This window comes from Hypomesus nipponensis, chromosome 1 (genome assembly GCF_054491055.1).
Source record: "Hypomesus nipponensis isolate SF chromosome 1, ASM5449105v1, whole genome shotgun sequence".
NCBI classification, from domain to species: Eukaryota; Metazoa; Chordata; class Actinopteri; order Osmeriformes; family Osmeridae; genus Hypomesus; species Hypomesus nipponensis.
Genome location: NC_140361.1, coordinates 10,355,846 through 10,374,938, shown reverse-complemented (window position 1 = coordinate 10,374,938; position 19,093 = coordinate 10,355,846). Strand labels below are relative to the sequence as shown.

Genomic DNA, 19,093 nt, shown 5'->3' with positions numbered 1-19,093 from the left:
GCTCAGCAAATGACTGAACTGCAGTAACCTCAGGGGGCCAGCATGCTCTACAATGAACAGTCCTGCTGTACTAAGGGGCCCAGTAAGGGGTTCTGTCAGAATGCCACTGTGTCATGTTACAGCCTGCACATACTGTATGTTAAAAATGTACAGCACATACAAATCCGAAGAGGTAACTTCTCAGATTAATTGTCATTGCTTGTTTAACTCCTTGTCTCTCTCTCTCTCTCTCTCCCTCTAGCAGGTGGATTTTCAGTCTATATTAAAATCTGTTGTTCTCATGGTTTATTGATAGTAGATCAATTTCCCTTGGTACTGCATTACATTCTCGGATACCTGATCAGGATGCTTCTAAGTCTGTGAAAGAATCCTGGGTCCTGGGAGAAACACATAATGGCACAAGGAACTATTCAGCAGGGGTAACACCCTGCCAGCTGGTCTGTGTTGGCCAACATCCCAGGTTAACTGACAAATACCTGGCAGGAGCAGATCAGGGAGAGTGACCAGACTAGACTAGACGACTTCCTCAATAGATTTCATCTTCTTATCAGTGGGCATGATATAATAGTCTGTGTTTCCTCACGCACCCAAATTCAGAATAATCATGGCCTGCAAGGTAAGGTTGGGAGTAATTTATCCAGGAAAAGCTTAATCTTTGTTTTGGAAAACTCATGTAGAGATCAGTTCGGTGAATTTCCTTCTGTGGAGCCATCTTTCCTCCCAAGGCACTATTTTGGTTGCTTAGCAGTGACCACATGCCATCTGCTGGATTCTGGATCTATTTACAGTTAGAATTTCCCTCCTAATGGCCAGTGGGCATTTTGAGATTACGTTCAAACTTTTAAACAAGATGATCACAAAATATTAGCCAACAATAAGCTTGTTCATTTGCTCACTATTATTTCAGGAATACTTATCAAGAGTAACATTTAGTGTATTAATTAACTGCATATTAGACCTGGTCTCTTATAAAAAATGGGCAATATCAATAACCTTGCCACATGAATGTGTACGCACATAGCCGAACATTTCTTCCTTCCAAACAACCAGTTTTTCTGTGGAAATTAGATAGTGGTTCCCTCGAAGGGTGGATTTCATGGAAGCCTCATCACTACACGCTCATGTATTCAGCAGGATCAACAACCTCCAAAAATAGATTATGTATTTTCTGTCCAACTGCGGTTTATGAGTACAGTTTATGTTAACTACCCCAGCAGTTGGTCTGAGCAATTCAAAATGACATCATTATCTAAAATTGCTTTTATCAGTCGTCCCAAGGACTGTTAAAACAAGCCTTTCCAGTGAAGCATGACATAATGATCCTACATTAGATAAAACACTGACATCATGTTGACAATCAAGTTTCAAATTAATGTTACTACCCTACTGATATCGCAATTGCACGTAATGCCTGCTATACATTACAGTGCGAACTGTTAATATGGGGAAAAAAATAGTTAAATAACATTGAAAAATACATAAAACGGCAAAAGGAGAAGTTTACAAAATTTAGAAATTTATATGTTAGAAGTCTAAAATCAATGCTTCACAATCATGCTTTATTCTGGTTGATATCTAAAAGGTTATCCTGATTTAAACAGTACTCACACAAGCAGCTCTGTCCTTTACGAGTCTTGATGTTCATCCATTTTCATCATAAGTAATGAAACTATACTCTTTCTTTACATTTCTTTCTCTTCATCTTAAATAGCATTTATTGGTTTTTAACTTCAAACAAAAACTTCATTGATTGTCAACACAAAATCTATCTTAGCACCAGTACAATAAAACTGTACTTTTGCCTTTTAAAATACTGTCTGCAATGAAAAACAACACACCTCAGGATAAAGAATTCCTTAATAGTTACATTTCAAAATGAAGCACCAACCATACAAAGCAAATTCCATCAATAGTCTCATAAGAGGTCAAATATATTAATGACTATTAAATTAAGCACAAAAAACAAACATCGTAAATAAAAACACGCGCGCGACAAAGCACGGTGGGGTCTTCAACACCTTTGGAACTGAGGGACGGCCAAGAGTTGCAGTGAGAGGACATCAGCTCTGTTTGTCCCTCCTCAGACTGTTCTGCAGCATAGTGGAGGTTCGTCTCCCAACATTCTACATCATTTCCATTACAGGAAGTGGGATGTTGAGGAGCGGAAAAAAACAAAATACAGTGAGATCTTTCCAATCTGCTGCGATCTGTAAACACATTTGTTTTCAATTTCCTCACGATAAATCTGTTCAAAATCTAAATGAAGAGTTTAAGCTTGGTGGGTAAAGGATAGACACACGGCAAAATTAACAGACAAAAAATACAGTCAATTACACATCCATCCACTGGTGAATTTGAGAATTTTCTGTGACATTCCAGGTGAAATGCTGGAAACAGGGACTTGTAGGTTGTGAGATGGCCAGATGTGTTTGTATTAGGGAAGAAGGGTATATGTGCCATAGTCTCTCCTCTGTTGGCCTTTGGGTCCCAGGTTTAAGGGAGGAACCATCTGGCCCAGTGGCCTTCCTGCCTGCTTCTGTTAGCTGGCCATAAGCTTCTTAGCTGCACGCAAGAGTTCACCAAGATAAAAGCCTTGGATTATCTCCAACCGAAAATATTCACTTTCCCTCAGGAACAAACAAACAGAACAAAACCAAAAAGGCCTAAATGTAATCCATTCCTTGCCACAAGACTACATTTCAACCAAATGCTTTTACCCTGATGGCAAGATATACATATATAACTACAATGCTATACATCATCATAAAAAATAAAAAAATGCTTTCAGAACAATGCTCGGGTACTGAAAAATCCCAACTGATAGGACCGTGAAAGTTTCTTTCCAGGTCTAAGCACTCACACCTGCTCATGTTGTTGTGGCCTCTATTCTCAAGCAGCAGGGTCCAGGGTCCTTTCTGACACCTGCTCCTCCTCGTGACGCAGGTGGAGAGCAGTCTCAAGCCACGCCCCTCACTGCAATGGACGGCTCCACGTCTGGGGGCGGGGCGGGTAAGGTGGAGGGAAACAGTAATGTGGTGTTGAAGGTGGGAGTGTGGGGGCTACCGGTGGCATTGCCTGGTTTTGTCCTTCCCTCCCTCCTCCCCTTCATCCTCCTCGTGTAGGACGTGGATGGAGGAGCCCAGAAGACCCTGGAGCTCAAGAACACAGCGCACCAGCTCCACAGAGCCCTCCCTCTCCTCTCCGTCCTCTCCATCCTCCTGCCCCTCTATGGAGTGTCTCGGGGGCTGCGCAGGGGCTGAGGTCACCTGGCTGACTGACACCTGTCTACGCAGCTCCGCTCGGGCCAGGCTCACCACCTCAAAGTGCGGGTAGCGTGCCCGGAATATTCTCGGAGACACCTTCAGGCGCTTGAGGACGTCCGCCAACAGGAACCAATTGCAAAATCTGTAGTCGCCAAACAACACACTATGTCAGATTTTTCTGAGCACGGACATAATAATAGTGTGAATTATTGTGTGTTGCAAACTTACCCCTGGGTTAATGACACCTGGACATGGTAGCAGGGTAACAGGGGCTCTGAGGAGAACTCAAACAGGAGGCAGTCTCTCTCCTTCCTCCCATCTCTCTCCTCCTGCTCCTCCTTTTCCTCCTGTGTCAGCAGGTAGTCCCAGCAGGCTTCCTGATCAGACTCTGCAAAGACGATCCAGAGATGTGAACTGAGCTGAACTTGCTGCACCTTGTTCCTGCCTAATCCCACATGGGATGTGCCTAATCCCACATGGGATTAGGACTCCACCTAGCGGACTGTCTACTCAAAACAACAATTCTACCTTCTAGGCTGGCGACGGCAGGGCTGCCCAACCCCACACCTGAGAAGCAGCTGCGCTGTAGGTTTTCACACCAACCCCAGTTCTATATCACCGGAGTCTGCATTTTAACAGCTAATTATCAACATTGGGTGGGTTAGTCTAGTGTTGGAGCAGACACCTAGCAGATGGCAGGCAGCCCTCCATGAACAGGGTCAGGATGAGCTATGGCATACAGTCCACTATTGTACTCAATACAAAATGGAAGTTACATTTAGTCATTTAGCACAGTGGTTTCCAACCCTGGTCCTCAGGGCACCCCTGTCCTGCATGTTTAATATGTTTTCCTGCTCCAACACACCTGATTCAAATGAATGGTCATAAGGAGCTGGATAACAACCCATTCATTTGAATCAGGTGTGTTGGAGCAGGGAAACACCTAACACATGCAGGACAGGGGTGCCCTGAGGACCAGGGTTGTGAACCACTGATTTAGCAGACGCTCTTATCCAGAGCGATTTACAACAAGTACAGGGACATTCCCCCCAAGGCAAGTAGGGTGTAGTGCCTTGCCTAAGGATACAACTGCATTTTGCGCGGCCTGGAATCAAACCGGCAAACTTCTGATTAATAGCCTGATTCCCTAACCGCTCAGCCATCTGACCCCCCTAGTTAGTCTCTTACCAAACAGGGAGCTGCTGTAGAAATCCCAGGAAAGACTGGGGTCCTGTTCACTGCGCCCCTCCAGATCTGTGAAGTACTCTGAAGCCCAACCAATAAACACAACTAATCACATTAGACTGCTAGAAACAGGAGATTCGAAACAGGAAACACTTATGTTGCTACCAACAACAGAGTTGAGAAGACTGGCAACAGGAGCAACGTGATCAATATGCAAGGTGCATGTGGTGGAAAAGGAGGTAACCTGATAGGTAACCTTTGAGGAAGGTCTTCATGCTGTGGCTCTGGGCCAGTTTGACGGGGGTCTGTCCAGAGTACGTGGCCAGGGTGAGGTCTGCCCCGTGGTTCAGCAGCATCCACACAACCGGCAGGTTGTCGCTAGCCACCGCGTCGTGAATGGGCCTGTGGTAATGCAACGTGGAATGTCATATATGTCAGCTTCATTAAAACGAGTCATGTCATTAGTGTAATACTGCAGTTACCAAACACACTCAAATGGACGTCATTGTTTTTGTCAGTTGGAGAATAGCATTGACTGTAGTAGTTTGGTGTGTGGTCAAATATTCTACTTTACTGGCTTCCATGTCTCAACTGAAAACAAAGAATGGCTACTTCAGAGGGATGTTATCTACCCCAGCACTGGAGATAAGTCCCATATTTTTAAGACCAAAACACCTGCCCTACAGACAAGCCCCTGTCAGGCCTTCATGTGGCACGCATACAGTCTGACATGCACAGGCACTTTTGCAAACGAGAATGTGTATCAAACACATGCAACCACAGAGTGACATCTGGAGTGGCGTTGCTCCGTGAACGGTGACGCCCGACTACATCGTCTACACGTGACTCGCATAAGCTCGTGCACAGAGATCCGATGTTGTAGTTTCATGCACAGAGGAAGGACAGGAGCTGTTGGCTGGATGCACTGCACGGTGGAGACACATTACTCCGACCAACGGTGAGGGTACCCTGTCACGAGGCCCACCTCGTTCCATCCTGAGCGCTGCAGTTGACGTCGGCTCCGTGCTCCAGCAGCACCTGGACGATCTGGCTCCACCCTCGGCTGCACGCCTCGTGGAGGGCGGTGTACCCGGCGTTGTCACGCCGATTCACTTCTCGCACGTCCTTCTCGAGGCAATACAGCACTACATCCTGTGGTAGAGAGAAAGTGCACGTAAGCCAAAAAAACCATACAAACCATAACACTTCATACACAAACATACAAATACCAATACACTCCATACAAAATACAAACAGTTTCAGTATGAAGGGAGGTTGAACAGGTGGTGCGTGAGGTTGAAAGAGCACGCCGCCTGCCACACAGGGGCATGAGCTGCGGTACCTGGTAACCCAATCGGGCGGCTCGCTGGAGCAGAGTTTCTCCGGCGTTCTTATTGACGATCAGTCGACGGACCTCCGGGGGGACGGGCCGACTGGGCGGAGCCTCCGGGGCTCCTCCTTTCACTGACGAGCCTTTCTTATTGGATAGGGGAGAGGGGGAGCCCTTGGGGGTGGCCGGGAGGCCTGCTGGTTTCTTTGCGTCAGGGCTTTCCTCATCCGTAGTGATGAGGGAGGAACGCTTACCCAAACTGCCACGCTTGGGTTTCAACTGGAGGTAATGAAAACGATATGTGAGGTGAAGTGTAACAGCAAGAGGCCCCCCATTATAGCTGCCATGAGTCAATAAAGTAGACTAAATAGACGTTATTACATATGCCACAAGGGGGCAGTAAGAGCTAAAGTTTTCATGTCAAGCTGCGTTTTAAATAAGGACTCGACATGAACGCAAACTTTCTCTCAGCCTGCGAGGAGGCAGCTGAACCTCCTACCTTCTTCTGCTCTTCAGGATCGCACAGGTGCTTGCTTTTGAACTTCCTCTTTCCCGAGGGCTTCTCTGGGGGCTCCGGGGAGACGTCCTTCTCACGGAGGCGGACGGAGCCTGAGCGGGTGAATGGGGGCCGTCTGGGGGTCAGCTCTGGGCTGGCAGAGTGGCAGCTGAGGGAGGCACTGAGGCGCGGGTACATGCCAGTCCTCAAGTCTAGGGCAACAAGGAGAAGGTTAAGAAGAGAGGGGGAGAGGGACACGTAGACATGCTGTAGCATTGCACCTGTGTGATTTCATTCCTAAACCAGACTAAAAACTGTGCTCTCAGAGCCCTTATAGGGCTATATTTATGTGTAGACAACTGCTGGAGGAACAAAGGGACCTGGAGGGACCCATATTCATTATCCGAGTCATAGGAACACACAATCTCTCTCAGCTGAACTGAGGCAGGAAGGATATACACCACAAACAACAAAAGGCACAACAAAACAAAAATAATAAGCAACTGGAATAACAGTGCAGGGTCACTGAATTGTTAACGATTAATGACAGAACTCTCGGTCCAAGGTAGACCCACATCTATAACGACACAAAGTAAGATTCTGCTGTACCTCCTGCAGCTCTGGTTATGTGTCTGGTGGATTCTAGTATCTCCTCCTCCTCTCCGTCCACAACCTTGTCTCTCTCGGTGATGTACTCCCCATTCTGGTACTTCCTGTTTCGACAGCGCCTCCGCTTCTTGCGCGTGGGAGTCTCTCCCTCTGCGCTCGCTGCAGACTTGGCCTTGCTCTGCTCCGGCAGGGGGTTGGTGCGCGGCCGCCCTCTGGGGCGTCGGACGGGCGGAGCGGGGAGCGTGGGAGGTGTAGGCGGGGGAGGAGGAGGAGGGGGAGGAGAGGGAGTACAAAAGCCCCAGTGGTCCAGCCGGGCCTCGTCAGCCCTCCGTCTGCCCCTCCTCAGTCGGGGGGTGCTGCTCTCTGAGGTCTCTGGCTCCTTGCTGGGTCTGCCGGAGCCGCCGAGTGACTGACTGACTGGAGCCTCGGGGCTCTGGAGGCTGGGAGCTGAGCTGCTGCCAATACCTGTATCAAGACCAATCAAAGTCACGTTCACTTGGAACGCTCGGAGACAAAAGGCCGACAGAACAATCATCAACTGATGGAATCTAGGATTTAAAAGAAAGAAAAGAATGGGGGGCGCTTGCCACTATGCTGTAATACAACACCCTTTATAGGGAGGCTGATAACACCATGCTCCTCATTCTATCAGCATATCTGACGTGACCAGATTAGTGCATACAATAAACAACTATGACAACTGACAGCCTACAATTGCAGACGGAGTATTCCCTACTCATTTGATGTCACATGACCTGCCCGCTTCCGGGAGTAACCACGGCTGGTTGCGTCTACGACTCCGTCATTTTCAGGCCCTTCAAGACATGAGCAGCTGACAGACAAGTGTTGAACTGTGACATGAGAAGGGCTGCCAAACGGGAGCACACCTGGCTGGGCGTGAGCGGCCTGCTCCCCGTTGCAGGGGCTGCTCCTCTCCCCGTCTCCACGCTGAGAAGGCTCTTCCTCCACGGACAGTGTCTGCTCCAGCACGGGACTACATGGTTTCTTCTGATGCAACACACAAGGGGCAGAGTGAGAGGACTTAATGGGTCATCCAGACGATTGATTCACAAGTCTTTGATGGTGATAAGGAGCATATAGTGAAACTGTGGTGCTTAGTACAAGCCATTTGAGACTTGAAAACTTCAATCAGGCCTCTACGAGGATGAATCAATATATGACATATTGATTAGCCGCTCAATATAAGACATGTGATACCTGATATGAATTCCGATTTCCAATAAATAACAGAATATTTCAACAGGCACTGAGAAGTCCTGTCTCATAATACCTGTCATTTCTAGATCTGTGTATATTGATTTCAGGTACTTTTATCATCAGAACATACGGATTCATGACTTACTTTTTTAGGACGCAGAGTTTTCTTGTTGTTTTCATTAGCCTCCTCCTTCTCCTTGGGAGCTGCCAACGCGGTCTTCTTCAGAGGATCTGACGGCGACCTCTGCTTAGCTGGCTTTCTGGGAGTGGCTTTCTTCTGTTTGGTGAGGGCAACTTTAACGTCAGCGCGGGACCCCTCTTTGGGTCCTTTGGTTTTCTTCTCCACCTCGGCTACAGTCGTGCACTGGCCTGTGAGGATGGACAGAGCGATCCCCTCCAGTTTGGCATGGGGAGAGATCCTGCCAGACTTCACGCTCGCCTCCTTCACCAGAACCCCTTCCAACTCCTGGGCCAGTTTGCTCTCCATCCGGTTTCTATTAGCGCTGCTTCCAAAAGCATGGGTGTGGGCAGGGCTCTTCGTAGAGACTTGGCTTTCGTTGCGTCCGTTGTGTTTACCCTCGTGACATTTTTTTTCGCTGCTCTTGTCTCTGGCCTCGTGTTTCTCAAGCCTGCTCATAGCTAGCGTGTAATCCCCCTGGGAGGACAGGCTTTCTGGTACGCCGTCCTTGTTCTCCTCAGGACTTCCTGTAGTGGTGGTCTGTCGGCATAGAGGGTCTCTGCTCTCAGTGTGTGAGCTCATGGTTTCAGGCTTCCTTGATGCCACTGGTGCTAAATGACAGTACCCCTCGCCTGTCAGAGCAGTTGTCTCCAGAGCTTTCTGCTTTACTATGGACTCAAGATTGGACAAAGGGGACTTGATCCTATCCCATTTGTCATCCTCCATTCTGGACAGGCTTTGATCAGCACTGTGGAATTTGGGACCCTCGGAACCTGTGGAGGCCTTGATCTTTGGGGTTCCTTGCATGACCTTTCTCTGAACAGAAGCCCCTTGGCGAGGAAGGAGGGCTTGTTGCTGCCACAACGGCTTGATGACAGAGGCAGAATATGACGTCGCTGCTTTGCCAGATCCCGGCTTCTGGTGAGAGAATGCATTGGCAGAGCCAGGGAGGGCTGTACTTAAAGCCCCTTTGGAGGGGCAGCTCTGGTTTACAGCAGGGCTGGTGCTGTTTGGGTGCTTGACCCCATGAACGTGTTGGTTGCCCTTTGTCATAAACGATGGCTTCTTTCCTCTGGTGGGAAGTTGCTCCCCTTGATCGATGATGGAAATAAATTCTTGTTTGGCGAAAGTTTGAAACTCATCGACAAAAGTACCCTTCCCGTCTTTGCTACGTAGGGTGGAAGCAAGAATGGGGCTTGCCACGCCCACATAGGTTCCTGGGAGGTTACTTATGGAGTCTTGTGAGCATCCTTTTGCCCAGGAGGACTTGGGTTCTAGGACCTGGGAGTTTGGTGGCCGATTGGTTTGTTTTTGATGGGCACCATTTCTGTGGGTGTTGGGCACGATTGGGTATGGTGCAGTAGAAGCATAGGTCGCCAGCCTTTTTGAGTTGACGGCATCTTTCTGATGTGACTCGTGAGCGGCCGCGTGATGCTCTGCTGTGGCCACAGCGTTGGGACGGTCAATGACACTTTTCGGACGTTTCGACTTAGCCGACAAGTCAAGAGGCACGTCTCTTGCCTCAACTGGGCAGGAAGCAGTGTTGTCGTCTGTAGCAGATGGACTCTTCAGTTTCAGAAAGCCTGCGGACGTCTTGTCTACGCCACGGTGTGGCGCGGCTTTCTCCACATGGTTCAGCAGCCTGCTTTGAGTGGTGCTGCCGGCCTGCGCGGAGCCACAGCAGATGGTGGCGGTGGGAGACAAGGTGAAGCGGCTTGGTGGAGCAGGTCCTAATGCTGGGTGTTGTATAGGGAGAGCCATAGTCGCCGAGGCCACCACGGAGGCGATGGTGGATTTATGCTCCCCTGCGGCTTTGGAGCCCTTGCTGCTGGACGTAGAGCTACACTTCAGTTTGGAGGCTGATGTGGCTGCTTTCTTCTCCGGGGCGGGGCCTCGACCCAGAGAGTAGTGATAAGGGAAGGTCCGCAGCAGTGTGGTCCCTCCAGCCCCTGAGCTTTGTGGCTGGGTCTCTTTTTGAAACTGGCTTGCTGTGGCCTCTCTCAAAGCTGCAATCTGACCCAACGCAGGTGGAAGAGTGATTTTGCAGAGCGAAGAAGAGAAGTTAGTAGAAGGAAGAAATGCAACAGACTGACCTGATTTATAGATGGTTGAGCACTGAAACCCAGTAGGAAGACTAATCACTGACTGGGTTTGTGTATGTGATTTCTTATTTGATGTCACAATGCTGTGACTTGGATTAACTGGGTTTTCTGGGCTGACTTTAGTGCCAGTAGGCCACTGGTGAGCGGGCAAAACTGAAACATCGTCCGTGTTGTGTTTGGGGACTTCTGGCACCTTTTCTGCTCTCTTGTTAGAGCTTACAAGGGCAGGGCCGGGCATTGGGGCATTGTTGCATTGCTGAGGGGGAGGAACCTCTGGACAGCGAGTGAAACTGCCAGGTTCTGAACAGGAATTTGCCATATTACAGTCCCGAACTGTGGTGGTTTTGTTTTGCTGACTGAGTGGTACATCTCCTCTGAGCTCAGGGGACAACGTCTGAGGGGGATTACCCACCATGCTAGCAGACACTTTCTTCAGAGCACTGGTCTCTCTGCTCACCCTGCCTCCATCCCCTAAATTCATTGGAGTGGGATCCACCTGCATGACAGGGACAGTTAGACAAGGTCAATGGCCAAGTCAATTCCCTCAGATAACAGCCACATCAACTAGAAAGCTGTCTATATAAAGTTGATGTCAATAAAAACGCATTACCTGCATATGCTTCTTTTCTTTTTTTAACACAGCATCCCTCAAGTGCAGTTCACATCTGCCAAGACAGGGTCCACCTCATGTGCATACACTGTTGAATACATAAAGACCACATCATGTGAATTTATTATGATTGCCTAATTGCTTTCCAGGCCTTATTTTGCAAGATATAGGGTGTGATTCCTACTATCAATGTTATATATGTATATGAAGCATTGTGCCACTTCAGTAAAACATGTTTCAGTTTTTATATATCGATATATTGACCATCTTAAGCGGCTGATAAAAGATGATTACATTTGTGTGAATAAAAGAAGCTTGAGTAAGAGATGTTACAATTTCCTCAAAAAAGGGGCCCAATTCAGGAAGGTATAATGAAATGTGGATAGCTGAGGAACAAATTTATTTTTCTCTTCCTTGTTATTATATTACAACTAGGGAACTAAGATTACTTTCACTCATTCCATATTGCTTTTTGTTGCAGTTTAACGTGTCTTTCTGGCAGAAATGTATGCACTAAAGCTGATCTCCAGACCTCACAAAGGGGAATGAGCACTTAAGTTATATAGCTTCAGTTTCAATGGGAGCTGTCGTCTGTCATCTCTCTCACCACTGTCTGATAGAAATGGTCAGTGACAATGCCAACATGTTTCTGAGAGGTGAACGACTCAGACCACAGAGCAATATCTGTAACAGGACAGTAAGAACTTGAGGGAGATGAACTGTTCTGGAGATCTCTCTATCAAACTTAATTCAGCCCTCAAAATGTGGGCGGTGTATAGGGAAATGGGTCGATTGCCGAAGCGAGCGAAACGTGGATAACAAGTTCCGTTTGAAATATATAGATACAACTATTAATTTCTGCTGCATGTGCGTCATTTTCCATTTCCAAGCATTCATCATGAGGCAAGCAACTTCGTTGTCTGAAGAGCACATTCGGAGAACTAAATCCGACGCATCCCGTACACACGTGAAACACTGTGTGCGAAGTAGACGACCTCACCCGCTAATTAAGGAAATTTGTACAAATACTCCAACACGGACGACAACAACTATGTCTGCGATCATTCTATAGATTTTTACTGGGCAACTGAAACCGCTGGGGCAACCGGAATAAATCCCTAACGTTACCGACAAACATGAGTGACATTCAAGGTGCGTCGTCTCTCCGCTGGAATCGGCATTACGGACTGTTTAGCCCATAGCAGCTCAATGGATGCGAAGAGCGTCTGCCTTCATTATCGTATGAAATCATGTTGCTTACAGCTAGTTTGTCTTTGTGCTGCAGATACGTCGCCTTCTCCGCTGAGTAGCCTACATCATCGATTCTTCGTCTACACGGATGTAGGCAAATTGGGGGGGGGGGGGGGGGGTATAAGTCCATACACACGCTTTAGTCAACACAACGCTTTTAAAACAAAGTCAACCCCGCTCTAGTAATGTGGCCTACTAATAGGAATAGGCTATAGCCTACATATTTAGCAACATTTCAAAAATACATTTAATAGAATCTCTCTCTCAGACTCCAGACTACCGTTACTTGCTCCCGGTCAATTGAACGTGAAGCCCGGAGCCCACATGCACAAAAGAGACGCATTCGAGTGTCAAATCTGCATTTGATGATACAGACTGTACAGTGGGTCAGAGGCACGTCTTCTTATTTCAACATTAAAGGGAATCGACAAATGAGTTTAAATTTGATATCAATGTCCACAACTCCAGGCGTCCGCTCGCTCGCTCGCTCGCGGGAGCTGTTGAGCAGTCACAATGATAGCCATTGACTCTCAGGTGATCAGTCACAACATGAAATGCCAGGACTGACAGGAAAATACATAATCAAAAATGCCATAAAAATTGCTCTAGGTTTTTGAAGCAGCGAAAATGCTAAGCACTTATTGCTCAAATTAATGCATGGTGACACAATGTTTGGAGCCAGACTACAGACAAGGCAAATGCTTACATCCTTCATCCGCACTAACACGGGCACTAGCAAACCAACGTTCACATATCTGCTAATACATCAATCAACATAAATCCATGGACAAATAGGTTACCAACAAAAACAATTAAATTAATGACCACAATAGTTCACAATATAGGAGACCACGAGGTGGCTCCAATGTATGTGACGTGCTTTCCTAATTATTGCCCTGGCTTAATAAACCAGTTGATTTAAGATGGTACAGCCTATAGAATTCAGAGACTGCTCTTGATTGCAAGGGGATATCAAACTTATACTTCTTGTCCTCACACTAGGGTTATACGCTCACACCAATGGCCCAATAAAAGTGCTGAACAACAAACCGGGGGTTAGGAAACAATGAACACTGAACTTATACTGGAACGAGCGCCACTACACAAGAGACCAAACAATATACAACTCCAATGTTGAAAATACCTCACAAATGTCAGATCCCTGCGCAGCAGTCTCCGCGAAGCAGAATGGTCTGCATTACACAGTACTGAGCATGTTTAGGCAGGCTACAGTATTTATCTCCGGTCGTGCGACATAAAACGTTGGTTTGACTCACTCTTTCATCGGCCTTTATCAGAACCGCGTCTGTGCTGAAAGACATTCACGAGCACGACCCGAACCGATTCTTCTCCACCCCAATACTGAATAATTCGAAAGGTAATTAGCAAGCAAGATAATGATGTCAAATGGCATAAACATTTACGAACCCGTTGGGCAGCGAGTCCGTGACCAATGTGTATCACGACTCAAGCATGATATTCAAGTATTTGCCTCTTGTCCGTTGCTGTTCACTAATCTCGACGGTTTTCGGTTCTGAAAGTCTGGGGGGGTTCGTCAAGACAGTCCGTACCGTATCTACAGTCTCTAGTCTGGTGGGAGAGAGGGGCAGAAGGTGGACAGCTAGTTTGGGACTTGTAGTGTTTGGTTACCCACGCCCAGGATATAAAACTCATGAGATGGGAGGAGTAAGGACTGCAGGTACCAGCATGCAACGCAGGACTCCAGCCGCTCAAGGGGAAAGAGGGATCGCAACGGTGCGCTAAACTGAAAAAGCTTATCGAAGTAGCAAAGTAAAAATTGACCTTACCATATTATGGTCTCCTAGTTTAAGTGACTGCATCTCTGAATACCCTTAAACAGTAGCCCAAACACATGAATGAAAAAAAAGCAGTGAATGACTGTAATGGCATTAGTTGAAGTGGCCAAGACAGTGGGAGAGAGGCATTGGTTCTATTGCAGCGGAATTAACACGAGGGAGCAAAAGCCTAGCGAGTGTCAGAGGGGGGCACTCTCGACTTTCACGTTGTAGGTGTTACAGAGTTCTAGACACTACAACAACGGAAGCTTTATTGAGGATGTATGAATGGAACGCGTTTGTCGCAAATAACCGTCATTGATTTTAGCAAACATTTGTCATTGTCAACATAACGCTAAATTGGTGGGAAAGCGAGTGGACTCCCAAGACAAAACAAGCTTATTATATTCTCAAAGTAATCTCAAGTCTTCCCCACCCCTTTACAATCAACACTTTACATACATTATTTATGTTATCAGTTTGGTATAGGCCAATGTTGCATGTGTGGATAGCACATGATCAAAGTATAGTTGTCTTAGTTAACAGCATTTCGCTTGAGCCAGAAAATGATATAGGCTACCCAGGCCTATCACTGTGTTTGCAGAAGGTGCTGAGGCCCCATGTCCATCCAAAACTGCCACCATTTTGATATTATTTGATAAACAACAGCCAATCCCTTCAAACCTGACAATGGCTTCTCTATGTTGGTACAGTACAAATAAGCACCATTCAGTGGCTCAAGAAGCATGATCAATTATCAGCATCATCAGCCTATTTCTATTTTTTTTTAATACGTTGCCAGTCACTGGCCTATGACACACCATGTCACATGAAACAGGCATTCGTGTCATAAGGCTAAATTGCCTTACCCCCTCCTAGTAAAGTGCACTTTAAATTTTGCAATGAAAAATGTAGCCTAATGAAAGTCCACCTGCATGTGATGCCAAACACATTCTCAAAAATGTGGTTGGCATCACATGCAGGTGGACCCAGTGACAGTTGAAACGCACAAGTGTTAAAGGGACTAGCCTACACTACTGGTACATTGGGAACAAATATGATTTGGTTCTATGACCTGCCAAAATAAAAACACATTTGGGGGACATTTATAAGAGAAGGAAAAACGTGTTAGGTGTGCATCTCTGTGTTGTTAATTTCCATAGCCTATTGCCTTGGAAGGTCAAATTAGATTGTGACTGTGTTTCATTAAAGAATAAGGCAATTGTAAACCTAAACATTGTTATGTAGCAATCATAGTCGCATTGGGCGCATCAATCTCATGCAAGCTATACCCAATCAGGCCTGCAAAGGTATAAAATAGCCTACTTAGAATTGTCTAAAACACTGATAAAAAATGATAATTAATTTATTTCCGTCAAATTGTTTTGTTTGTTGCTCAACGATGACCTATTTCTCTCCAGACTCTCGGACGTTTGCAAGCGCAATGACCGATTGCATCGAACGAGCGTTCGTGTAAACTGTAAACTATTTCGCAGCCCTGATATCGGTGAGTGTGTCGGCGTGGTAAAATTCGCCCTTCGATTATTGATGACAGTACAAGGATGACGACGAATAATCAAGTCGTTGATAACATCAACATACGGACCCAAACCTTCAAAAAAGATTACAGAACGGTAATCGGCAGCCTACATTGTGCATTGTTTCTGAGCTGGGGTTACCCGGAGACCTCAACGACAGCGCAAGAGCTATCCCGGTAGTGACCGGCTGCTCGGGGCTTCTCTAGCCTACTTATCGACGACTCTCGGTCACTGCCACTGCCAGTCTGTCATACGATTTCAAAAAGTTGCTCAAAATACATAACACAGTCTAACCTACTAGCCTATGGCCTCTAATGCGCAGACGTGCACGAATATTATAGCGTTCATAACAAACGGAGGCATGTTTATCGGAGGCCCGTTGAAAGACCGAATTCCCCTCTGAACTGAGCTCACAGTCATCTAAGTGAAATGGCCATTCTGGTAATCGCAGCGTTACCTAGTCCGCCAGAGATGCCGCTCGTACAGACATGTCCCGTTTGAGTTCGTGGTTTACCTGTCAAATTGTTACACGCTAGGAAATGCTAGGTATGAATCCCATTCAGCCCCGACCAAACAGTGTATAGCCTAATATAGGCCTGCCATTTATGAATATCAGGAACTGGACATAAAGTGGGGTAAGCTAGATATGGGAGCAGACAACAAGTTAAGGGGTTAAGGGGATATATTCTGACTTGGCAGGTTGAGGATGCAATATACAGCCTTAGACTGACAAGATGTCCTATATAAAACTGCTTTTGAGGTAGTTGCTATTCATGAGAATTACATTTGTATGTATCCATTCAGTCGCTGCAAAATTATCCAAGTGAGTCAGGGCGTATTGAGAAAGGATTTTGTCTCAAGAAACATGTGACACGTTTTTGTGGCACTGGATATATCTGAATTGCCATATACCCTACGATGAATAACACAAAACACATTTTAAGTCGTACATGTATGGTTTGATACACGGACATTTGTACAATTACGAATAACAAAGTTTGGAAGTTGACTTGCCCTCCATTGCGTTGTGCAATGCCCCCTTTAATGCCCCCTGTTCGCCAGTAACGCCTTTGTTATTAGTAATCGCATGGTATTGCACCGCCTTACCTTGCGCTTCAATCTGCTACCGGGACTTGTAAATGAGTGATTTTCAGAGCATGACAAACTATAGTTTGCGAGTTGTGTACTTCCGTTAGGTGTTATGGATATAATTCTAAAGTAAAACGTATACAGTATCACATTTTGGCTTGTCCTCGCGATCTTCCCTCATCGCCAGTTTTCAGACCGCAGCAGCTGGAGATGAAAAATCGCGCACCCTGGGTCCTAGCGCCGGAGCAGTCCACAGGTGAATAACAGGTTGTGAATAAACGCCCTCGATAATTGCATGTGGTTTATCCAGAGTAGGGTTAACAGTCTATCCCACAATCTTGCGCATACATACATACAATACCGTGTTTTTCTACAGCTGACCCTCAACGCCCTGCGCCACAGTCTTCTATTACAGCCATCACATTGCATGAAAGCCTACAGGTGTAGCCTACTCATGGGCGCAATATATAATGTAAAAAATCTATCAATAAATTACATTATAATTTAGTTCATTACATTTTTTGAGGGACAACGAGGGTCAAAAACCTGAGCAACTAATTAAATTCACAATTAAGAAGACAAGACAAAAAATAACAAACATTTATATTATTCCTCTAATCAATGGGATTTGACATGATAACACTCTTTGAAAGCAATTCGACCTAAATTCGACATGTTCTTATTTTCATTTTAATCAACAGTAAGCTATAGCCTACACCCTCTAAGAAAGAGGCGAACTGTCCATGCCCTGTTTTAGGTGGTCGTCACGAGGTTGATTCGAAATGAAAATGTGCCAACCACACTTACACAGACTTCCAAAATGGAACAGTGCAGATAGCAAATGAATCTAACGTGATGAAAGCAAAAAACACTTTGAGTGAAAGATTATGACTCCAAATTCAATATTAAAGATTGATTTGATTCAGAATTACGTATGGTTTTATAGACATTTTATAAATGTGTGAATATAAAACTAATCAAATTCGTGTCCACCGGGTTACAGTAGCCTAACGACGGAACTACAAAAGCTGATTGAGGTCAGTTTTCAGGCCCATCATAGGCTATATTTACGAAACAAAACAGTTAACTTCGGCAAAAGCCCTAGCCACATTCAAGCACTCAAATGAATCACTAGCGGTCCTTTGAGTGTCCATTTCTCACACAATAATATATTTATGTACAAAAAAAGTGCGTTTGTCGGATACGAGTCGACCTTGTCATCTATTTAACCCAACATTTATGCTAGCTAAGCAGCGCTTGGTTCCATAGTGTAGCGGTTATCACGTCTGCTTTACACGCAGAAGGTCCTGGGTTCGAGCCCCAGTGGAACCATTACATTTTTGCCATAGCCATCTGAATTGATGTATCTTTTTTCTTTCCTTTAAGGGGAAACTGTGGAATACTATTATATTCAAAGCATTGTCAAAATGTATAATTCTGCCACAGTTGATATAGCTTGAAACAACCTACTACTTGGAAATGTGTTGCTAGCTTGGTTCGGTTTTTATATTGGATTGTTTACATTTACATTTTTTGTACATTTACATGTTAACACCCCAATTGTGAATGAATGATGAAAGGCATGTGCCACATGCACTTTATTACAGTCACAGGTTGCCTATGGTAGATTACCTTGGAATTCCCGTTGATTGCTGTATCCCACCTGGGACAAAATGGCAAAAGTGAGCACTGTTCAGGTGCTCTGAGGCTGCATCATCTGGGGGGCTGTTCATATGCATGCCCGGCTGGTCAAACATGAGAAGACTTACTCAACAATTCATCAATGCTGTCTCTGTGCATGTGTGTGGGTTTGTGACAGAGCTGGACTCCCCATAGGCTGTGATTGGGAGACGGGAGCGTTGGGCTGGGGAGGTGGCTGGTTCGGGGGAGGCCCACCTCCACCCTGGCTACTGCTGGTGATCAGAGGCTGGACGGGGATTTGGCGGTGGAGCATTTTCTACAGCAAGGAATAGAGGTCTTCTCCACTCAAAAAATATACAACAAATGAATAATGTCAAATTGATCTGTAAATGTTGAAGTATTCCACAGGGATCCAGTCTCATCAGTCATAATTTAACTTGACTAATTATCTAGGTTCTTGGCTACACAGTTGACTTACTTGGCAATATGTAAAACAGAGGCAGTGAGGCACATTCAGTGAAACAATGGGGTTGACATTTTCCAAATAGCCTACATGCTGCACTGGTGATACCTTTGAAAGTGTCCTAGTTCTGTAATATCTTTAACTTTGTTAACTAGTTAGCTAACTTAACCTACCTAAAACTGTTGTACGCAGGCTGAGCGACCAGGGAATGCAGTGGACAAAGAGGAGGACTGTACGGATCTTCTTTCTGTATACCTTGACTGATTAAGTTATTTTGGCTACCTATCAGCTAAACTCTATAGATACAAAAGAGCAATAAGATAG

The 19,093-nt window shown here is 45.9% G+C and overlaps 1 protein-coding gene and 1 non-coding gene across 8 annotated transcripts; one reads left to right on the top strand and one right to left on the bottom strand.

The window, feature by feature from the left end:
* Window positions 1-1,496: 1,496 nt before the first annotated feature.
* Window positions 1,497-19,083, bottom strand: bcorl1 (BCL6 corepressor-like 1). Of its 7 annotated transcripts, XM_084689220.1 has the most exons (14): window positions 18,943-19,083; window positions 18,298-18,622; window positions 10,992-11,079; window positions 10,794-10,877; window positions 8,247-10,292; window positions 7,771-7,891; window positions 6,884-7,348; window positions 6,278-6,486; window positions 5,791-6,057; window positions 5,434-5,600; window positions 4,693-4,850; window positions 4,452-4,529; window positions 3,492-3,651; window positions 1,497-3,405 (listed from the first exon to the last, which is right to left on the bottom strand). In XM_084689220.1, the coding sequence occupies exons 3-14, from the start codon at window positions 10,995-10,997 to the stop codon at window positions 3,060-3,062; spliced, it is 4,107 nt and encodes a 1,368-aa protein (XP_084545346.1). In that variant the 5' UTR covers window positions 10,998-11,079; window positions 18,298-18,622; window positions 18,943-19,083; the 3' UTR covers window positions 1,497-3,059. The 7 variants fall into 7 exon arrangements, with proteins under 7 accessions (XP_084545346.1, XP_084544885.1, XP_084545199.1 ...); XM_084688759.1 differs by having other exon boundaries at window positions 8,247-10,877; XM_084689073.1 differs by having other exon boundaries at window positions 4,705-4,850; window positions 8,247-10,877.
* trnav-uac (transfer RNA valine (anticodon UAC)) lies at window positions 17,925-17,997 on the top strand. The gene has a single exon. It is a non-coding gene; the product is annotated as a tRNA-Val (tRNA).
* Window positions 19,084-19,093: the final 10 nt, after the last annotated feature.

Excerpts from the sequence above, each read along its gene's own strand:
- bcorl1 (XM_084688759.1), bottom strand. Across the intron at positions 6,487-6,883 it reads CATAACCAGAGCTGCAGGAG|ACTTGAGGACTGGCATGTAC; the intron begins GTACAGCAGAAT and ends TTGTTGCCCTAG. Across the intron at positions 5,601-5,790 it reads CCGCCCGATTGGGTTACCAG|GATGTAGTGCTGTATTGCCT; the intron begins GTACCGCAGCTC and ends TCTCTACCACAG.